Raw genomic sequence first — 22,228 nt, 5'->3', positions numbered from 1 at the left:
TTAGATACTTAAAATGTACTTAGAGTACAAAATACCTGACATTATTTGTATAGGATGTATCAACTTTGAAAGCAATCTCACATCCAACTCATCTGTATATCAGTGTGAGAAAGGCACTGAGGAGGGAGATTTGGGGGGTGAACCTCTAGATGGGATGTCGACCTTCTCATGACAGTTATGAGAGTTTAAATCACAGTCACCAGAGAAGGATAATGAATGGGCCAACCAGACCAAGAACTTCATTCAATTGCTTTCTCTCCACCACTTTTCTCACTGTCTTAAATTTGGAAAAGTGATAACACAGATCACTACTCCAAAATTGAACATAAAGGAGTCCTTCACAGCTTCTGTAATGTGGTCAGAGGAAAAGTAAAGCAGGTCTTTTGCCTTCTCTGGGTCCCACCCATAACAGTGCTAACGCTAATGCTAAAAATAAGAATGACAACGATCATGGTGACTGTAAGAGCTCACATTTACTGAATGCTAACCAGATATGAGGTGATGTCTTATTTGCTCTTCATGACAACCATAAAAAGAGTTATTACTATCGCCATTTATAGAAAAGGAAACTGAGGCTAAAAGACGTGGCTTAGATAAGGTCCTGCAGCTGGTAGAGTCAGAATGGGAAATCAGGTGGTCTGGATACAGAGGCCTGTCTTGTCAGGTAGGTGAATGTGTTGTATGTCACAAGGTCATCACAACATGGACACAGCTCAAAGAGAGTTTTTGATTTCACCCCCAGTTCCTGTCCCCCCCGACCTGCCCAATCCACACTGTCCCAGTCTTGCTCAAGTCACTTGATGACCATTTCATTCACTGAGCTGCTCAGGACTAAAAAGTAAGAGTCATCCTTGAGTGATCTCTCTGTCTTCTCCCATCCATTTCCATCGCATTACCAAGGACTTTGGGCTCTACTTCCAAAATATCACGCAAATCTGTGTACGTCTATCTCCATGACAACAATCCTAGTCCAAACCCTATCACCTCTCACATCACTCCCCGATACTCCTCATCCCAGCCAGCAGCAGCCTGATCTTTTAAAAAGAAAATCAGATCATGTCATCCTCCTGCTTTCCACTGCACTTGGAATAAAACCCAAACTCATTACCATGGTTCTCAAATTCCTACATCAGCTGGCCCCTGCCTACCTCTTGTACCTTATTTTTTTATTACTGTGTTCTTCAGGGTTTCTGTTCAAAAGACAGGTCACCAGAGAGAGGCCTTCCCTGAGCACTCTGTCTGAACTCCCTACTCCCACCTGTCATTAGCACGTGATTCTGTCTCCATCACATATGTCAGTGCTACTTGCCTATTGTCTGTTTCCCCAGCACTGAGCACAGTGCCTGGCATATAGTATGTGCTTATTAAATATGTTACTTAGGAAATAATTCATTAGCCTGAAGCTATCAGTTGGATTCTAAAGACTGATTTTTCTTTTTAGAGACAGATTCTGTGAGTGCTATATGATGAGAATACTAAGTCAGCAATGGGTGGGCAGGAGACCTGCCTGAACACTCACCTCATGACAGAAGCCTTCCTTTATCCTCCTGCCAAAAGGATCACTTCTCTTAACATGTCACAGCCCCAAGCCCTTGTGTACCTCTTTAAAATGATATCAGAGTCAGTGAGTGTGCATTTCTTCTAGGTGCATCCAGATCTCCACTCACAAGTTCACCTTCTGAAACACAGGAGCTGATCTTTTCTCATTCATGTATCTATTTTAACACAACCTTCTGCACACAGCAGGTGCTTTAGTCATGTCATCCAGTGGCTGAGGAACCCAAGGGGACATGGCCCTTCAAAGGAATCTCACAGGGTCACAATGTGGGAGGCATACACACAACATACTCACCTGCAGAGTTTGAGCTTTAAGGGCACAAACAGTCCCCACCAGATAAAACTGATCCTTCAAAGGAAAATTTGTAGCAGATGACTCATAGGATTGGCTGGGAAAGAAGCTACGGAAGAGCAACAGGGGCTCTAAGGGAGACAGAGACACATGCAACAGTCTATTAGAGAGACAGGCTGATTATGCAAGAAGCCAGGCACCTGCCACATCAGTGTGCTGTTTGCCTGCCTGTCGACAGTCTTTAGAATTCTGAATAATAAACTTTTCCTGTCTTCCTTCCATTTCAGCCACCCTTCCCACCCTGGTCTCTACCAAAACATGAATTCATTACTGAGAAATAGTCATGAGTTCAGGGTGATTTTTTTAGTCTTGTGTTCTTACCCTGTGGATGGAAGTTTTAGTCTCCAAAAGGCATTTAGCTCCCTCTTCTATATATAGACCACGTGGGTATTAAATGTGCATGTATGTAGTCAAGCAAGTTTTTTTAAAAAGGCATCTGACCTTTAGTTTCCAAGGCACATGACAAATACATCAGACAGCCAATTTGTGAGCTAAATTTCATTATTTACCCATTCATTTATTCATTTGTTATACTTTTAGACCTCAGTGGCAAAAAACTTAATTATATTGCGAGTTTATGGCATATTATGAACACAGACAAAGTTCCCACTCTCATTTTTATTTTTTTTCTCTCTGTCCCTTCCCCACCCACAGGCACCCACTCTGATCTACCACCTTAAATATATATCCTTGTAAAATATGTAGTCTGGTTTTATGTACTGTATGTTTTTGCAATTTATGAAAGTGATATTGTGCTATATGTCTCATTCTGGTTTCTCAGTTTTTTTCAATCAACAATATGGTTTTAAGATCTAACCACATTGTACTATGTATATCCAGAGTTTTTTGCTTTTAACTACTACAGAGTTTTCCATATTGTATATTTCCCAAATTTTACTTGGCCATTTCCCTAATGATGCACACCTAGAATGTCTCGAACTCCCTCCTACCACTAACAACACTATGACATACACAGTACATGTTTCCTTAGACACAGATCTCACTGGAAGTTCACCTCTGAGATATTTCCACTGAACGATAGGATTGCTGAGTTACAAGATAATCAGCAGAACTTACATTCACTGTGTTTTCCAGGATGGTTTCATGAGTTTATATTTCTCAACACTCACTGTATTAGTGCTTTCAATTTTCACGTCCTCACCAATATTTGCTATTATTCACACTTCTAAATGTTGCCATTCTGATGGATGTACAGTGCTACTACTCATTGGTTTTCAAATTTTTTAAGTGAGTTTGAGCATCCTTTCACATTTTTGTTGGGCTATTTACCTCTGACTCAAGCCCTACATGTTTTAATGGCACAAAATCAGTGTTTATGTTAATTTATCAGCTTGCAGCTCCTGAAACCTTAATAATGATAAATTCAGATCCTATATCCACATGACAGACACAGACGTGGTTTGTGATTTGTAAATGACACATTTTTTTTTCTACTCAAACTCTGAGAGAGATAGCAAACATATTCCTTCTCTAGACCAGTGGATAGAATTTTACTGATAATTTTAAGTCCTAGGTTTTATGTGTTGGTCCTTGAATGAGTATTAGAACTCCAGATCCCAACCAGTGGAACCAATGAATGATTTAAAATTCACTGAGGCCACCACAAAATCAGCTCCCTCTTATCACTGGGTCCTGTACTTTATCCTTTAAGTTCTGGCACCCATGGATTTCCCTTAAGATTGGTTATGCATTAAACTTCTTAAGTTAGGTTTAACAATAATTTCCTTGTATTTACAGAAAGGAAGAGCCATCCTTATCAGTTCAGCCATGTTACTATATAACTCCACCTTATAAATTTCATTATTTTTTTTTAAGTCTAATTAATGTGTGTAACCAAAACTTGTGGTCATAGGAGTGTCAGAGAGTTTGAGAGTACAGACGGTGGAAGGGGATTTATATTAGCAATTAAGAGCTGCATAACTCATGAACTTCATCTAGATCAGATTAAAAACTGAATTGCTCACCATTAGAAACATCTCTTAGACTCAGGATGAATTTCACATATTCATAAGAAGGGCTGCTATCACATTCAATGTTTCTTCTTCTTAAATGACAGCAAAAATCAATATGTTTCCCTACTAAAAGAAAACAGATACAAAACAAATTGACATTGGTACTTAACTATATTCTGCAGAATTATTTCGTACAACTATTGTCTTACTTAGAGTAGATTTTACAAAATTACTATTTTCTTTCCATGAATGTTAGCATTTGCATAGCTATCTATGTTATATCTGTAGAGTGGGGTACCAACTAGAACATAATTTATATAACAGTAATGCAATTATGCAAAAGCTGAAACTATCAAGGTTCATGATAACGAACAAGATTGAATGAAAGAGAGATTTTTTAACACTAGAAATAAAATTTATGAAATTATATTAAGTTAAATTAATATAGGATCAGCAGCTATATTGGCTCTCATGTCATTATTTTTATCTTTCTCTCAGTGATTGTTATCTGTCTCTTAAAACCTAAAACTTACTATTTGAAAAAACAATCTGTACCTGAATTTGATAAAGGAAGTTTGAAAGCAATCTTTCGGGAGACGTCACTTTTCTCTTCCTCAGGCAGAAGGCTTAATAATTTTTTACCCACAAGTTCATCCTCAAGAGAGAAAGAGAGAATAAACTGTTATATGTGCTACTATATTCATTTCCTCTGTCTCCTTACCTACATTAAGCTTATCATCTGATCCATCTTAAGGTCATGCCCGTTAGATTTCTAAAAGTCCCAATTCACATTACCCCATCCTATGACCATCACCTCCTAAATTTCCAGTACACTCACACAAGTACCCCACCTCTCCAATGATTGTCCCACCCACTGAGACCTCCAGCCCATTCCTACCACAGTTTCAGTGTGCCTTATCACCTTCAAACTGTTACATCCCTCCTTAACCAGTTCAGATTCCATAGTCAATCATTATAATCACAACCATGAGCTTTTATTTCCCTGGGGAAATCCCAACTCTGCTTAAGTTCAACTCTTCATTGACCCTATACCTTCCTTATTTTGTGGTAGCTTCAGTGAATTTTAAATCATTCATTGGCTCCACTGGCTCCATCCAAGCAACTGAATGTGTATGGAGGAAAATCCACAACCATGCTGTGTATCATTTTTAAAGGGCACTTAGCTCTGCCTAGAAATCATTCCACAGTTCCCTAGACAATTTACTCTCCTACTCTTCAGTATGGTTCCTTGCCTCTTCTTCTTTCTTCAAACCTGCAAGCCTCCGACCCTCGCCACCATCCTCATATTCAGCTGTGGATCACATTTCTTATTTCAATGAAAAACAAAGGGAGAAGGAAATGTCAATATCTCCCTGCACCAAATCTACCAACCTATCTGCTCCTGCTTTTTTTCTTATTTCACTGAGTAAGCTTCTCCCTAAGTCTAGTGCACTGTCTTTCTTCCTCTCTCAACTATTCAAGGACATCATTCCAGAAAGTCTCCCCATTCTCCCCACATCATCAAACTTTCCCTTTCTGCTGGGCTTTTCCCATAGTATGCAAATGCTATATCAGAGATGCTTTAATAACTGTCATTTTGCAAATGAAAACAACAGAAAATTCCCCAAATCCAAAACCTTCCTTGACACTACATCCTTTCCTCCAGCTCTGTTTCTCTGGTTCACTTTAGAACAAAAATTCTTGAAAGGAATTACACTTGCTGTCTCTAGTTTCTTCACCTATCACTCTCCCTCGAAACCACACTAATCAGATTTTTATCCTAACCACTCTATTTTTGCAAGGTTGCCAATGACCTCCACTTTGCCAAATTCAGAACTCCATTCTCAATCATCATCTTACCCAACATCTCAGCATTTGATACAACTGATTTCTCCTTCTCCCTTGAAACAGTTGTTTGCTTGGCTTCCAGGATACCATACACATATGGATATCCTTCTGCTTCAAAGGTTACTCCTTCACAGTTTTCCTTGCTGGGTCTTTCTCCTTTTCCTGAGTACTTGGCATTGGACTGCCCAGGGCCTCATCATTGGACCTCTTCTCTTACTGCACTGTCTCCCTGCGTAGTCTGTTCCAGTTCCATCTCATTAAACACCATCTAACTATCAGTGACTCCCAACTTCTCATCTCTAGTCCAGACTTCTCCATGAACTCTTCTTGATAAACTAAACTTGGATGTGTAATGGGATTTCAATTTTAAGGCATCCAAAACAGTGCATCTGATATTTTCCCTCGCAAACCATGCTTCTCCCTCAGTCTTACTCATTTCAGTAAAGGGCACCATTTACCCACATGCTTGTCCTTGATTTGCCTTTTTCCTCTCAAACCCCAAATCCAGTCCATCAGCAACTCTGTTGGTTCTACCATCAAAATACATAAAGAAGCTGTCTAATTCTCACCACTTGGCTTAAGCCATCATTCTTATCTTAGATGACTGCAGTAGCCTTCCCTGATCTCCCTGCATCTATTTTTGTCACACTCTTGCTTCTACTCCATTTTCCACAGAGCAGCTAGAGTGATTAATTTAAAACATAAGTCAGACCAAGTCATTCAGAAAATGCTCAGCATTTCCCACTGGCTACCCAAATCATTCAGAGGAAAAGCCAAAGTACTTCCATTGTCCTTTATAGCTCTGTTCTCTGGCCCTTTGCTGCCTATTGACCTTGGCACCTCCCACTCTCTCTCACTCACTGTACTTCAGGTACACTCAGCTCCTTGCTCATATCCAGATACACCAAGCAGACAGTCATCTTGGGGCCCTTAAACTTGCTCTTCATTCAGCGTGAAACACTCTTTCTCAGATACTTACTTCATTGAAGTCTTGACCCAAAAGTATTTTAAACAGCATGAGTTCCCTGACATTTTCTTCCTACCTTTGTTTTCATACCACTTATCACTACCTGACATCAGAGCCACATGTATATGTTTATCTGTTTATTATCTGTCTCCCTCAATAAAATATGAATTTCATTAGAACAGAGACTTTGGCTGTCTTATTCACTGCTACATTCTCAACACCTAGAACACAGCTTCACACAATTGAGCACTCAATAAATATTAGTTGAATGAATGATTAATGCTGTACCATGTAGTTGAAATATGGCAACATGTGAATAAACTATCAGACATTGAGTTAAGTAATGAGTTTTTAATGTGATAGGAACAAAATAATAAACAAAGTATTCTGTGTAGCTTAATAATGTTTTTGGGTGATGAACCACAGATTCAAATGATTTTAACTGATTAATATTAATAATCTGCAGTAAAAATTCAGAAATATGTTTTTATGGCCCATTTGTAGAAGCCAGCCTATGAGTTGGCCAATGTTCAAATTAGCAGATGGATCCTGTCTCAATCAAGAAAAAGCTTGGCTCAATTCAGGGCAGAACCTTAATTTAGCACAGAAAACATTATGAAATTAACAGGCAATAGATTTTGACAATGAAAGTCACACAGTAAGAAACTGACTTCCCAAAAGAAATATTTTTCATTAAACTAAACTTTTTCAATAAAAATGCTTTCATTGGTTTAGTTATAAAATACACTTTAGGTACCAAACCAAGTTATCTCTGGTCAGTAGAGACTACTCATTTATTCATTCATCTAATGCGTGATTAACAACTGCTCCATGTCAGAACATTGTGCTAGGTACATTTACACTAACTAGCTCACTTAATACCCTGTGAAAGGAAGAATTATCTTCTATTTCATTCATGGAGAAATTAAAGCTGGTCCAATTGTTGAAGGGTCACAAGTTCAGAGATGAGATTCACATCCAGCTGCATCCAACTCCATATTCATTTTTCCATCCACTACACCATTGCTGCCTTGAGTCCAATTTGCACCAAGAGCAGCCAATTTGCTACTGGGCCAGTTTTTGCATTTTAAATATTCTATGTGAAGTAATTTATTATTATTTTTTGGCTGAGACTTATGAGAGTTAAAAAAGATGAAATTGACATGTTCATTATAATTTAAATGAACACATAGTTCAGCAGGACAGATGACACATGCACAAACAATTATGACGCCAAGTATAAAATAATACTCTAAGGAGAGGTACAAGTGCTAAGGCTTACCAGTTCTTTCACTGGTAGAAGAATGGAGGATAGCATTGCCACTTAAAAAATTCAAAGTGAACAGTCTTCAGATATATGTATATATATGCATGACTGGGACATTATGCTGTACACCAGAAATCGAAACATTGTAACCTCAATTAAAAATATTTTTTAAAGTGAGCAGTTCTTTTAATAGCATACATTCCCTTGGATGGAAAACAATGGCAATGAGTTTCTTGTTAATTAACTACATTCTTTAAGGAAGATGACAGTGACAATGAATGCTTTATCACTGACCACCAACTTAAAACAGTGGTCCTAACAATCATTCCAGTGACCCTGCTTTATAGTTAGACAAAGGGCAGAGACCTGAAAGCATTATCAACACCATGTTATTTTTGTAAATCTTTGGCATTTGCTCTCCTTATTACACAAGGCAGAAGGATCAAGGTATTTGGAGCTTAATGAAGCAAGGACAAATACTAGTGAAAAATTAAGGAGATTTTTTTAAAAGCCAAGTTTGCAAATACCTATTAGTTGTCCCACACATATTAGTAAGGTGAGTCTCACTTATGCCAAAAAAAGAATAAAGAAATTTACTCCACTCCTTGACATTTAATGAGAATTGAGGCAAGCAGTATCTTTTTTGCTGGCAGAGACATTCACATTAAACCTGCATTAGAGAACTGTTTGGCTGTATAGGGCACCAAGAAGGATAAGAGCCTAGGTACGAGATTTGGACTACATCCTGAATCAAACAAGACTCATCATCAGTCTCTACTATGCTGTAATCTTCGCAGGGAGAACAGAGCAAAACTCATCACAATTATCACAAACTAGCCATATAACCTATGTTCAAAATTTGCTAAAGTCTTTTTATTATTATTATTGAAGTACAGTCAGTTACAATGTGTCAATCTCTGGTGTACAGCATAATGTCTCAGTCATGCATATACATACATATATTTGTTTTCATATTTGCTAAAGTCTCTTAAAAACTCCATGCTGAAAAACTCTTTCCATGATGAAATGTGTATTTGAAAAGTTTCCTTTGTTTAGAAATTATAAAAGATAACAAGCATGTGTTTTACATTTTTGAGGGGAGTGATGAGGTAGGGTGCATAGAAAGGCAGGCTGCTTGGACAGGAAGTAGTGAATATAAGTAACTGCAAGTTACCGCTACAAGTTATTATAAGTTTTTCCAAAGGGAAAACTGTCAATGAAATCAATAATTGGGAAAATGTGATGGCAGATTTCAGGCATAAGCTAAATGCCATGATAATGATATTAGCCATCATTTTAGTCATGGTATGTTTTATAACATCATAACTTGACTTTTCCCATCTTTTTGTCACACCTCCATCCAATCCATCAGCAAAACTTATTTTACCTCCAAAACACTGACTACTCCACATCCACCTTAATGCAACCCATCACCATCTATTGCCTGGATTATTGCAATAGCTTTCCAAGTGGACTCCCCACCTCCATGCCTACTCCCATAGCCTATTCTTAATAAAAGAGCCAGAGTGATTCTGATAAAACTTAAGTTCAGGTCACTTCCCTCATCTGCTCCTAACCCCCAAGTGGCTGGGAGGAATAGTCAAAGTCATTACAATGGCCCTAAACCAGGTGGACCTCTGTTACTGCTCCGAGCCTCTCACCTCCTACTATTTTTCTTTTTGCTCACAGCACTGCCTCTTTACCATAGCTTTTCCACAACAAGTATTTTCCTGATTTCATGCCTTCTCCCTTGTTTTTGCATTTGACTGGAATGCACTTGCTCCAGTATCCACATGCCATTCAAGTCTCTGTCCAAATAATTAGATGGGCCCTCACTAACCACACCATTTGTAATAGCCCATTTCTGGTCACTCTCTAAGTAGTATTTTCCCCCATTTACCGATGAGAAGCCAAAGCTAACATAGTAAGTGAGAGTTAAATTTTAATCTCCAGATTATTTGACTCCAAAAACCAAGTTCTTTCCACCCCACCATGCTATCAGCTTAGAGTAGCCTAACAGACAGAGGTGCCTTGATTTTTACTGAAACTATAGACTCCTGGAGCCAAGCAGATACTCTAGAAATGGTTTGCTCTCCATATTAATGTAAGAGCAGTGACTTACAAAATGAAATTTTTAATCAAAGCCTAGAAAATATTGCATGGTTAAAAATTAAGATGAGATAGCGTTTAATGAGGGGAAGTGTGAAATTGTGCCTCAGGAATAGTTCTTTTCAATCCTGTTTTACAAGAATATATAAACTCATTCCCATTTAATGTTTATGTACAGATGCAATAGTTATAGCTTTGTTTTTAAGTATACCAATCTCAGGTTACCAAGCCCATGGTTTAAGATTAGTAGTTCAAACCCACTACCTTAGGGTGACTATGTATGCTATGTGTGTATGTACATGTGTGTGTGTCTGTGTGTGTGTGTGTATGTTACCTCAAACACTGAAGGGTGAAAGAGCCTCTTAAGAGTGAAAATTCTGAACCAAAATACAAAAAGAATCAAGGATAATATTATAACATCATCACTGTGAAAAATCTTCATGTTTAGTAGGAAAAAGTCACCAGCCTCAATCAATGACCAATTTGGTTTAAGTAATATCTAATACCGTAAGAATTTGGGTAGTTTTCTGGTCTTCACTATAACAAAATTTAATCTGTAACATTAAATTAAATTAATTTAATCTGTCTTTCTTTTAATATAGATTTAATAAAACCATTCTCCTTCTATAGTTACTCCTAAGTTCAGTTCAATGAATATCTCTTATATTTGTATTTTATTCAGCTGTTTTGGCATCCTAAAATATAAATTAGATTTGAAAGTGTAAACTGTTTTCTAAAGGAAAGGAAGAGAATGAAAAATAAAGAAATGTATCATAGTATCTTTAAATAAAGAGAAAAGAATAGAAAAGCTCTCTGAATTTCCAAGTGGGCTATGCAACATGCTGGCCTGAAAAGCTTTTTATTCTAGTGGAATAAGATCCTAATAAGCTCCACTTCTAACTTAACTAAATGGTAATTTAACAAAACTTCTATTACTTTACATTTTCAAACTTGAGTGCTATAGATCTGTGGGTCAGGGTTCGTTAAGTTCTTAGGACAACTCTGTGGAGTGAGGAATATGCAATGAAAGCAACAATCCAGATGTGATTAACACAACCAGCCAAGTGACAGATTTCAGGAGTGGTGGCAGTGGTGGTGGATGTCTTCACACAATATGAAGATAAATAGTACTTTCATATTGAACTGATATATTGGTTAGGCATGCAGACTGAAGATCCAGAAAAAAGTTTTAAGAAATCATATATTCTAAATCAATGGTGCTATGAAGAAACAGAAATTTTCCTGACAGGGATACAGTAACACCAAAGGTTTCAGAAATGAGTAACCAATTTTGAACATCAGAGACTCTAACTCATGTGTAGCTGTCTCCAGGGATACTTACAACATTGTTAAATTATGCAGTCATTTCTATTTTTTTCTAAATGATATCAGAGTTTCTTCTTCAATATAAAGAAACAAAAAGCAAATCCAACCTGGAAATGGATGCCATGAGGCAGCATGAACAAATCATGACATTCCTTGTTGAATGAGTATGTGGTGGACTCAAGACATGTACAAAATCAAATACGTTCATCCTGCTGAGGGCTGCCATGCAAAGTATTCTCCTTAGGGAGTCTCCACTGATTCAGAGAAGACTGTCATTTGACAAACCACGGTCTTCTTTGGAGATCCCCTTCAGGGTCAGTTTACAAACCACCCCCTACCTTACACATACACACACACTGTTTCATTACCTCCGATCATTTTAGAAGTTTGTTTTTATACTTTTAAAATTGAAACCAATTGAGAGGACAACAAAACAGGTGCACGTTTTAACAACATTGAGAATGTCTTCTCTGATGAGTTGTGTTCTTCCGAAAACAAATAATGAAACTCTAAACCACACACCGACTGATCCTTTCCCCAAAGCTGGAAGAACTTACTGGTACATGGCCAAGGAGAGAAAAGACGTTTTCAGCTGCGAAAATTATCACTCCATCTGTGCTCACGATTATCATAAAGCCATCTAATAACTAATGAAGAGAGAATAATAATGTAATTAAATAATGGAACAATAATAAAATGATAGCTTTATTTCTAAATCCATACATAATTATAATCACAAGCTGAAAATGTATTGTGGTCCTTAAATATCAATAAAGCAGGCACAGGCTTAATTAAAATTCCATTATTCTGACTCCTACACAGAATCTACTTAACCTTAAGCATGAGATGTTTGTCAAATGATGTGTCACTTAGACAAACAAATTTCAATGTACACCCAATTAGCACAAAACTCTCCAACACACGCTAGGAAGATTCATTTCCATGTGTAGGTTGTTTCATGTTTAATTCAAAATTAATTTCAAAACCAGTAAGAATATTTTGGAGGGCATTTTCACTTATGGTTACTTTAACCATCTATTTATAAATACGGGTAGTGCAACCCCTTTCCTGCTATATAATGGATTAGATATACAGACAAATGCCTCCTGGTAGAAAAGCTTAAAATGATGAATAAAATATGTAAAAACCTTCTATTTCAAAACAGGGCCAAGCTTACAGTAAAGTAAGGGAAACAATCTGATATCAGAAATAACTACAGCATGAGAATTCAGAGGTAAGAGGATACTGGAGCCTTAGGAATATCTGCGCCACACTGATGGCAGAGAGCTTGAGGGACAGAAAGCAAAGCTGGGGCCTGCACAAGGTGGGAGGTGAAATCACAGACTCCTGCATAAAGCCAGACCTCCCAAAGGGTAACATTCTCAGCAGGCAAAATAGAAAGATCTTATACAGAAAAGGGAGGCAGGGAATTTGTATCTTGCCCATCTTGCCTCAACCTCAGCTCTGGCTAGAAAAGGAAAAGAAAAATGAGTCTCATCTGGGAATTGTTCAACAGAAGCCCACACTCACAAAGAGTCGGAGCTGGAATCAACAAACTACCTGTGTAACTGTCAACACTCCACACTTATTATTGACTTTAAAAGCGTCCTGACCCCAGATAGCTAGTAAAAAGAAATTGAAAGCACTTCTAGAGAATAGTCTTAAAACCAGGGCTCAAAAAATTCATATAGGTAAATTTACAAATAACATGAGCTTATAACAAATGATTAATAAACATGGGAGAAATGAAAAATCATGAACAAGGGGCAGTATAAATAATAAAATGCAGAATCAGATTCAAAAACTGCAGATACTGGAATTATCAGAGATAGAACAGAAACTAAGTATGCTTAATATGCTTAAATAAATTCTTAAAAGGATTGAAAATATGATGAAGGAACAAAAGATTCACAACTGACTAGGTAGATTTTGAAAAATCATCAAGAAAAATGTCCAGAAATGATATCATGAAGATAAAAATTCATGTATAGGTTAAATATCATGGTAGAACATAACTGGAAAGATCATTTTTGAACTGGAAGACAGAGCTGAAGAAATGACGCAGACTGCAACTCAAGGAGACAAAGAAATGGAAAATAAGAGAAATGAAATGACATGGAAAAGAGAGGGAGAAAGCACACTTTATTCTCACAACTCTGTGAAATGGAGATGTTTTCCAGGGAAAGGAATCAAAGCTCAGAGATGGTAATTCTCTCAAGGACATATAACAACTAAGTGACATGTCCCTATGTGTCTGACTCAAAAGACCAGGGTCATTCAGGCTTAAGTTTGTGGCCTTTGAAGTTAGTGGATCTTACCAATTTCTTTGGAGCTAGAAACCATAAACATCTCATGACCTTGAGGAAAACAATAAGACTTAAAGGCTTATTCCATAGAGTCTAACAATCGGTGTTGAGTGAGTCTACCAGATAATTACTTAACTTGCCACTAACCTATGTAAAGAATTGTTCATTTTCGTTGTCACTCGAGATCATAGGGTTCAGCTGGCAGAAGGATCTGGGGAATCTATTAGTAATGCAGGGTCCTGGCCTCAGCAGGATTGAGATTTTCATTCAGACAGTTTAAGGTGAGTCCTAAGAACCTGTATTTTTACCAAGCTCCCGAGGTAATTCTGATTTGCGGGGTCTCCTAGCCACACTTTGGAAAACACTCTTATTTATCTTCTATTGCACGTATTCCACATATGAAGTAATCAAAGAACAAATCCCTTCTTACTTGTAGAGTCATATGGTTGAATACTTCATAGCTTTGAAATGATGGAATCCAGCTAGATTTCTCTTGAGACATTTCTGGATTGACTTTGCCTTTTTAGAAAAAAGAAGAAAGGATTAAAATTAAAACGTCACATTAAAGTGATTAGCTTATGGGTATTAGATTTTTCAAAGTTATAATTGGTTTTATAGAAAGACTCTCATGAGAAAATTCTGAGTGCTAATGAAGGATCTGATGTAGAATAACTAACTGCTTATAAATGATCATAAACAAACTGTTTGGAATTGAAAAAGACCTTGAAGATCATCCAACTCAATTTCTACTATACACATTATGACCACTCTAACAACTTTTTAATTTTCAACCTCCAGTCTTTCCTTTCCTTGATTTCTTTAATGACTTCTATCTGAATTCTATCAAAACCCAGTATTCATCATATGCCTGATATGGTACAGGCTGTGTCAAGTGCTGTAGATGTATTCAGGCATCTAAAATCTTCCCAATCCCTGGCCAAAACAGGGAATGCCATCATTTAGTTTCATCTAATTAAGCTTTTAGCAGGGGCCCTTAACTAGAAAATCTTTAAGCCTCATCTTGGAACTCTCCAAAGCTGTTGACACTCTTCTATCTGCCATATACCCTTATCCATTCTTGAAGATTTTCTGGTTTTTCGAATGAGCAGTGTTTCAGCTCTTGTGCTCACTTGGAGCCTTTACTGTCAACATCTGCCCCTCTCTACCTCCCCCAATCCCATCTACTCCACTAAGTTCACTAATTCAGAGACCTCACTAACCAGCCCTTCAGTCTCCAGTTATTTTAATGTATGTTAACAAATGTTAGTTTCTTCTCCTCACAAAAATGTCACAGACCCCTGGCATAAGACTTCGATCCCTATCAAAAATATTCAATCTCTTGACAAGGACAATTCTGAAAGCAGCACTTGCTTTCTTGGTGGGCAGGCATCTCCAATTCTTTCCCATGAGAAGATTTGGATAAGAAGGGGGCCAAGCACGAGCAGAAGAGCTCCAGAACCCTCACTAAAGGGGGAATGGGAAGTAGGTGTGTAGTTACGCAGGAAGTAGAAATAATATGAAAACTAAACCATGCCCATTGCACGACTGCCTCAATATTGTGATCTTGATTACTGTCCCAGACTGGAAACTCAATTCTCATCACAGCTCCTCAAACTTAGGAGACAACCCATGACACTCTCCCACAGCTGATTTCAGAGGTCATCTCTTCACTAACTTTCAGCTCCACCTAGTGACTTTCACCTCCTATACTCCCTGCAAAGAAATCAAGAAGACAGAATAGAGTCCATATATTTTCAAGAAACAAAACCAATGTATTTTATAAATCAACTATAAAGGGCTTTTCTACCTTACTATTACCCATGAACTTGTTCTTGTTTTGCTTCTAGGGTGGATACCATACCCAATTCTTCACCCAAACCCTAGGGTCCATCATAGTCCTTAACTCACAACAGAGACTCAGTCATTCTTGGTAAACTGAAAATCATTCATCATTCATTTATTTAACAAATATTTGCTGGGCTCCTACTATGTACCCTACTCTGTTTCAGAGGCCCAGGACAGAGTATGAACAAGACAAATAAAGTGCCTGTCCTTTTGTATCATACAGACTGATGGGGGAGGTAGACAGATAACCAACACATAGACAATGGAACCGGTGATTCTATATCTCTTTAAGTACAGTAATTTAGACTGGTTGCTCAGGAAAAGCCTTGCTGAGAAAGTAACAGCTGAGCCAAGCTCAGGAATGACAGGATCACAGCCAGGTGAAAACCAGGGTGCAAACAAAGCATCTCAGGCAAAGGAAGCAGGAAGTACAAAGGGAAGCAAGAAAGAATTTGGCCTATTTAAATAACAGGAGGCCAAAGGGGCTACTGGAGGGTGACCAAGGGATAGGGTAGTAGTAAATGAAGTCTGAGACATAGGCAGGAGCAGGTTATGTGGGGTACATGGTAGGGATTTGGCATTATTCTGAATGGAACATGAAGTGCTTTTAAGCAGGAGAATGACATATGTTTTTAAAAGATCATTATGGATCTTTGTGAAAAATAGGTCAAACTGGGGAGTGAGAGCCAAAGCAAGAGAGTCTTGCTTGGAAAGCATCTTCAAAAGAAGCAGACAGTGGTGGCCTGGATGAGATGGGCACACCAAGGCTGTGGAAATAGGCTGAAGTGGATGGATCTGGGATATCTTTTAGAGGTAAAGTCCAAAGGATTTGCTGATGGATTGGGTGAGGAGGTGAGAGAAATGGAGGACACAAAAATGATTTCCAGATTTTTAGCTAAAGCAGCTAAAAGAATGGTGGTACCATTTACTGAAATTGGCAGAACCAGACATGAGAATGTGAGGAATCAGGAGTTCCTTAATGGCCATGTTACCTTTCCTACTACAGATCCCTACAGATCCAAGTGAAGAAGTCATGTAGGGAACTCTCTCACTGATTGAATAATGAGTGTGAGCTGAACAACAAGGTCTTACTGTATAGAACTATATTCAATAGCTTGCAATAGCCTATAATGAAAAAGAATAGGAAAAGGAATGTGTATATATATATATATCTCTGAATCATTACGCTGAACATCAGAAACTAACACAACATTATAAATCAACTATACTTCAGTTAAAAAATGAGTGTGAGTCTCAAATATGGAGCTCAGGTATGAGGTCAAGGATGCAGATAGATTTGAAAAGTGGAGGGCATTGATACCCAGGTGGCACTTCAAATGAAGGGACTGGATGAGATCACCTAAGATACGAGCATAGATATAGCAAAGGTCCTTGAACTGAGCCCTGGGGCACACTGATGAGTAGACATTGAAAAGAGAAGTAGGGACTGCAAGAAAAGACAGAGCAGGAATGTCCAGTGAGCTCAGAGAGATATCAGAATACAGTTATTCAGTTATCCTGGAAGCCAAGAGAAAAATGAGGGAGTGGTCACCTGTCAAATGTTTTTGAAAGGTCATGAAAGATGAGGACAGTCAAGGAACCGATGGATTCAGCAACGTGGAGGCCACTGCTATTCCCGACAAAAGTAGTTATACTGTAGTGGGAGGAGCTCCAGCCTCAGGGAAGTGGGCTGAGGAGAGAATGAGGCATGAGGAAGTGGAGACAGGGTCTAACCCATTATTTCAAGAAGTTTTGCTGTGACGGGGGCACAGAAATACGGTAACAGCTGGAGGTATCATGGGGTCACAAAAATATTTTTTTAAGGTAAGGGATGTTTACAGCACAATTACGTGTTTATGGGCATAAACTGCTCAAATTTTTTGATTCACACCTACTTAAGTACTATAGGTACTATTTTACACCCTTGGGGCCATGTTCCCTCAGCAACATTTACTACATGGCTTCAAGTGCTTACGATACAGCAATTTGAATTACTATTACCCAGTATACGTCTACTAATTCTCATTTCTTTGTTCCACCTTTGCATGAATCTCAATAATATTTTCAGCATTGACCATAAACAAACTTATGAATTGGGAGAAACTAAATATCCAGGTATTAGAAGGTGCTTCAGGAGCTCATCTCATCATTAAGCCCTCCCAAAGATATTTGAGGTAAACGGAGAGATCCAGCTGTCTAACCCACAACTCATTTTCAATATGGCTAATTGAAAGCTATAAGGATATGTCAGGGTGCTCAGTTCTAACCTTCATTCTTCTGTGAAAGGGCGGCAGTGCTCTGTGACATTTTAGCTCTGTCTCCTTTCACAGGATAACCATGATTTTGCAGCATGGCACGCAGTTTTGTGAAGATGGCATTGATGTGTTCCTTCCTTTTATTTTCAGATTCATCAACTTTATCCCTAATTGACAAAAAACAATCAAGTTTTATTAATAATAAAGGGAGGGCTGGAATTCAGATGATGGAACAATGGATGGGGAGAAATAAGAAGAGAAAAAGGGATATGTTAATGTCAACATTTGAGCAAAAATCCAGTCCCTTGATAACTCATAAGAAAACAAAAACTGTCAATATTAAAACAAGCAAATGAAAGCCAATCTCACATCCTTTAGACTGTGAGGTCTTTGATGGTAGGTTAGGACCATATCTGTCTCCATATCTTCCATAGCAAAGCACAGTGGCCCATGAATTATATAAAATAAATCTAAATTGATTTGAATTTAATGATGGGTCTTTTCATCATATATTCTTACCTGCTTTTACAAGAGAACTTATTATTAAAGAAAATTATTTCTAAATGATCTGTAATTACTCAAGAGGCTCTCTCAAAACCAGTGCTCCTTCTCAAAGAGAAGGCTGAGCAATAAAATGCTAATTACGTTTTTTTTAACCTTTATAAAAGACAGACTATATTGAAAAATTCTGACAAAAACTTTTTGATTAGTGTACTGGAATTTACTTGAGATTCTTGAATTGGAAAAAGAAGGTAATTTATTTTCTCATATGTAAATGAATTTAAACTCAGCCAAGCCAAGGTTCCAAAACAGGCTTCTCAACCTATCAGGGAGTAAAATCCATTTATTTACTGTCAGCTCTGGGCAGCCGCTATGCAAGACATGGAGGACACGGTTTGATGAGGAGGCTGTCAAGCACATAGGTAATGTATTAAGTATTATAGTAGAGTTGGGGCTAGGGGGTATGGAACACCAACCAGAGAGATCAAACATCCCTGAGTGAGTCAAGTTTCCCCGAGGAAGTAGGATTTTACTAGATGTGAAATGGGAGTAGAGGGCAGGGGAGAGGGCTTGGACAGAAATATCAGTCAGTTATGAATTTATACCTCTTCTCATTTTCTCTCTCATGCTCATCCATTATCTGGTGATGTAACAAAGAATTCTGAAATCAAAGTGGAGCAACATTTTACTAAGAAATCAGTCCATGATGAATCCCATAAAACAATAAGACTAATCAAAATTCTCAGTTGCGTAGCATTTTTCCCTCAAGGAATGCCTACTTCTTTTAAAGATAGAATTTCATTAAGTACCAATTACCTTCTCATATGTTATGTAGATGTTGAAGACTTGCTTCATTGTGTGATCCCTAATGAATGAATGTTTGTCACAATAACATTACAAATGAATATATTTGAAAAAGTCACAAAAACATTCTGTGAAGTTACATAACATAGCCCAAAAGTCAAATATTTGTAGATTTAATTCCATACCCTTAAATTCCTCTAATTTCCACTAATTTCAAGAACACTTAATGAAACAAAGACAGACGTGGGTTGAAAGCTTCAGATCTAGCCACAATATCATACCACAACAGACAAAATCTTCATTTACTGTTGATATCATGGAAATCCTGGTCATATAAGAAATGACCCTGAAATCATAAAACTTCTCTGCTTCAAATTGTATAATTAGACTCACATAACACCTCAAGGTCTAAATCTCAAGATAGAAGTCAATGATATTCAAATACATGTGTGTTAAACAAGAAGGAGTAGCAAACCTCTTGCAAATGCTCGCAAGAAAATAAGAGGAAGCTCAGGGGTCAAACACTGAGAAGACACTGAGAACAACTGGTGAGTATACCAACCTGTGCTATTGTGGGGATGGAAAAAAAGCACAGCTATGCAACGAGGCAGCTTGGGCATTAGATGCCCTACTGGGTGAAGGAGAATCCATGTGGGGAATTGAAACTAAAACCCACCACCCACTCCCTAGGTATAACCCAGACTCCTAGAGGCTACAGTTTCATTTAGAAAATCCTTCCACTAGCAAAGGAAGAAAACAAGGAAGTTTGTACTTCTTGGTCTGTTCTCTGCATGGAGGGAAAAAGGGTGTCATTAGACTGAGTCAATCTTAAGGTTCTGGGAGAAGCAAAGACCAAACCATTCTAGAGAGATACTCTCTAAAGCCAGGTTCTACAGAATTTCCACAGATAAGGCACCAGCTGAAGATGAGCTCACCATCCAAAATTAGAAAACACGTAAGAAAACAATCTACCATGTGCTAGAATTAGGACACACACATACACCTTCCTTTCCTCCAACAGTATGAGATCTCCAAGAACTTCATAATTGAAATATCTGAAAGCCATTATAAAATAATTGTTCAAAATATTAAAAACAAAAATACAAGGAACTGAAAATATGAAAAAAGACAAAGTAGGTGTAAAAAAGAACAAACGAGAAATTCTGTAGAAACACGTTCAACAAAATTAATTTTAAAAGGATGGATCAAGCAATATATTAAGATAAGCCAGATGAGAAAATTAGTAAATGGAATACAGATATGAGGAAATTTACCATATTACCTTTATAGAGAGATAATAAAATGGAAAATATAATACAAGAGGTTATGATGCATGAAGGATAGAATGGGAAGGCCTAGTGTATCTACTAGGACTTCCAGATGAAAAGATTAGCAAGAATGGAGATAGGCAGTAAAGAGCTAATAGGTGAATTTTTTCCAGAATGGAAAATGTGACCCAATCTGGATAAATTCAAATAATACCACATTTAGAAGCATCATAGTGAAATTTCAGAACACAAAAGACAGCTAGGCCATTCTAGGCAATAAAACAGATCAACAAATACCCAAGAATAGTATCATACAGACCATATGCTCTGGCCCTAATGCAATTGAATTAGAAATCAAGAACAAAAAGATAATATAAAATGCTATACACTTGGATACTTAAAACAATAGCAATGACAACATTTCCTAAATAGCTTTAGAAATCAGCAAATATTTAAGTACTGAAGACTTGTAAGAATATTACATAGTAAAACCTGTAAAATGTAGCTAAAGCAGTACTGAGAATTTATACCCATAAGTGCTTACTAGGAAAAAAGTAAAAATAAATGAGCTAAGCTGTCATCAAAACAAATTGTAAAAATAAGGGTAAAGGTAAAGAAAGGAGAAATAAGGAAATAATAAGCATAGGACCAAAAATATGACACAATCCAAAATAAAGGCATAATAGAACAGATTTAAAAATCTGTTTCTAAAATAAAATTTTAAAAAACCATTCTTACACCAGATCAAGAAATAAGGGAGAAGATACATTTTGGAATGAAAGTGCATACCTATGAACAAAAGAGATGGTAAAAGCAGTATTACCAACTCAGTGCCCATACATTTGAAAACAGAGACAAAATGGAGTATTTCTTAGAAAAAAAGTATTTTACCCAAACATATTTAATAATACAAAGAAAATTTGAATAAATCCTATAAATGTAAAGAAATTCAGTAATTAAAAATTTATCCACAGAAAAACACCCTAACCAAACCCAGACAAAATAGCCCCAATGCTTTCACAGATGGATGCTTTCAAATATTTAAATAACAGGTATCTCCAATTACATGCAAAAAAGATAAAGAGCGAAGCCACCCATATAATTCAACATCATATCAGACAAAAAGAAAAAGAATGTGACCATATCAATAGATGCAGAAAATGCATTTTATGTAATTCAACACACATATATGACTTTAAAAATATCCTTAACAGACTAGGTATAGATAGGAACTTTGTTAAACTGATAAAGGGAATCAACCAAAAACATACAAACATCATACCTAAAGATGAAACATTAAAGAATTCTTTAGACTCAGGGGAAAAAAAAACCAAGAGTGGTTGCTAAAACATTTAATATACAGTGCTGAACGTAGTAACCAATGCATTAATATAAGAAAAATAAATAAAATTAATAACTCTTGGAAAGGAAAAATAAAACTGTCCTCAGTCATGAATACTATGATTATCTACACAGAAAATCCAAGAGATTCTGCAATTTATGAGAAATTATTAAATAGTTCAGAAATGTTTTCTTGTGTACAAAAATATTTAAAAATTAATTTTGTTCCTATATACCTGGCAACCAAAATTAGAAAAAAAATTTAAAAAATACAATAGCAACCAAAATGTATAGGGACCTACTGCTTATGGCCATGGAATAACTGATATGGGACTAATCCTCCTGCCATAAACAACTAGGAAACTGGACAAATTGCAGCATACGTGGTACATCAGGAAGCACATGCCTGTGATCACTGAGATAAGACTGAAAAAAAGATGAGTGCTACAATATATCCCAGCTTTCTACCTAAAATTACATCCAGACCATGGTCCAGTGAGCAGAATCCT

At 37.2% G+C, this 22,228-nt stretch overlaps 1 protein-coding gene across 1 annotated transcript in view; it reads right to left on the bottom strand.

Annotated features, from left to right (window-relative positions):
- PASD1 (PAS domain containing repressor 1) overlaps positions 1–19,161 on the bottom strand; it is a 64,926-nt gene extending 45,765 nt beyond the window's left edge. Inside the window, exons 1-8 of the mRNA XM_074359004.1 lie at positions 19,123–19,161; positions 18,912–18,967; positions 17,818–17,972; positions 14,136–14,224; positions 11,957–12,046; positions 4,438–4,537; positions 3,895–4,005; positions 1,853–1,980 (exon numbers count right to left, since the gene is read on the bottom strand). Of these exons, the coding sequence (XP_074215105.1) occupies positions 1,853–1,980; positions 3,895–4,005; positions 4,438–4,537; positions 11,957–12,046; positions 14,136–14,224; positions 17,818–17,972; positions 18,912–18,967; positions 19,123–19,161 (768 nt within the window). The remainder of the gene's footprint in view (positions 1–1,852; positions 1,981–3,894; positions 4,006–4,437; positions 4,538–11,956; positions 12,047–14,135; positions 14,225–17,817; positions 17,973–18,911; positions 18,968–19,122) is intronic.
- Positions 19,162–22,228: the final 3,067 nt, after the last annotated feature.

The sequence above is a fragment of the Camelus bactrianus genome, chromosome X (assembly GCF_048773025.1).
Source record: "Camelus bactrianus isolate YW-2024 breed Bactrian camel chromosome X, ASM4877302v1, whole genome shotgun sequence".
In the NCBI taxonomy this organism is placed as follows: Eukaryota; Metazoa; Chordata; class Mammalia; order Artiodactyla; family Camelidae; genus Camelus; species Camelus bactrianus.
The sequence above is the reverse complement of the archived record's forward strand: the minus strand, read 5'-3'. Positions and strand labels throughout refer to the sequence as shown.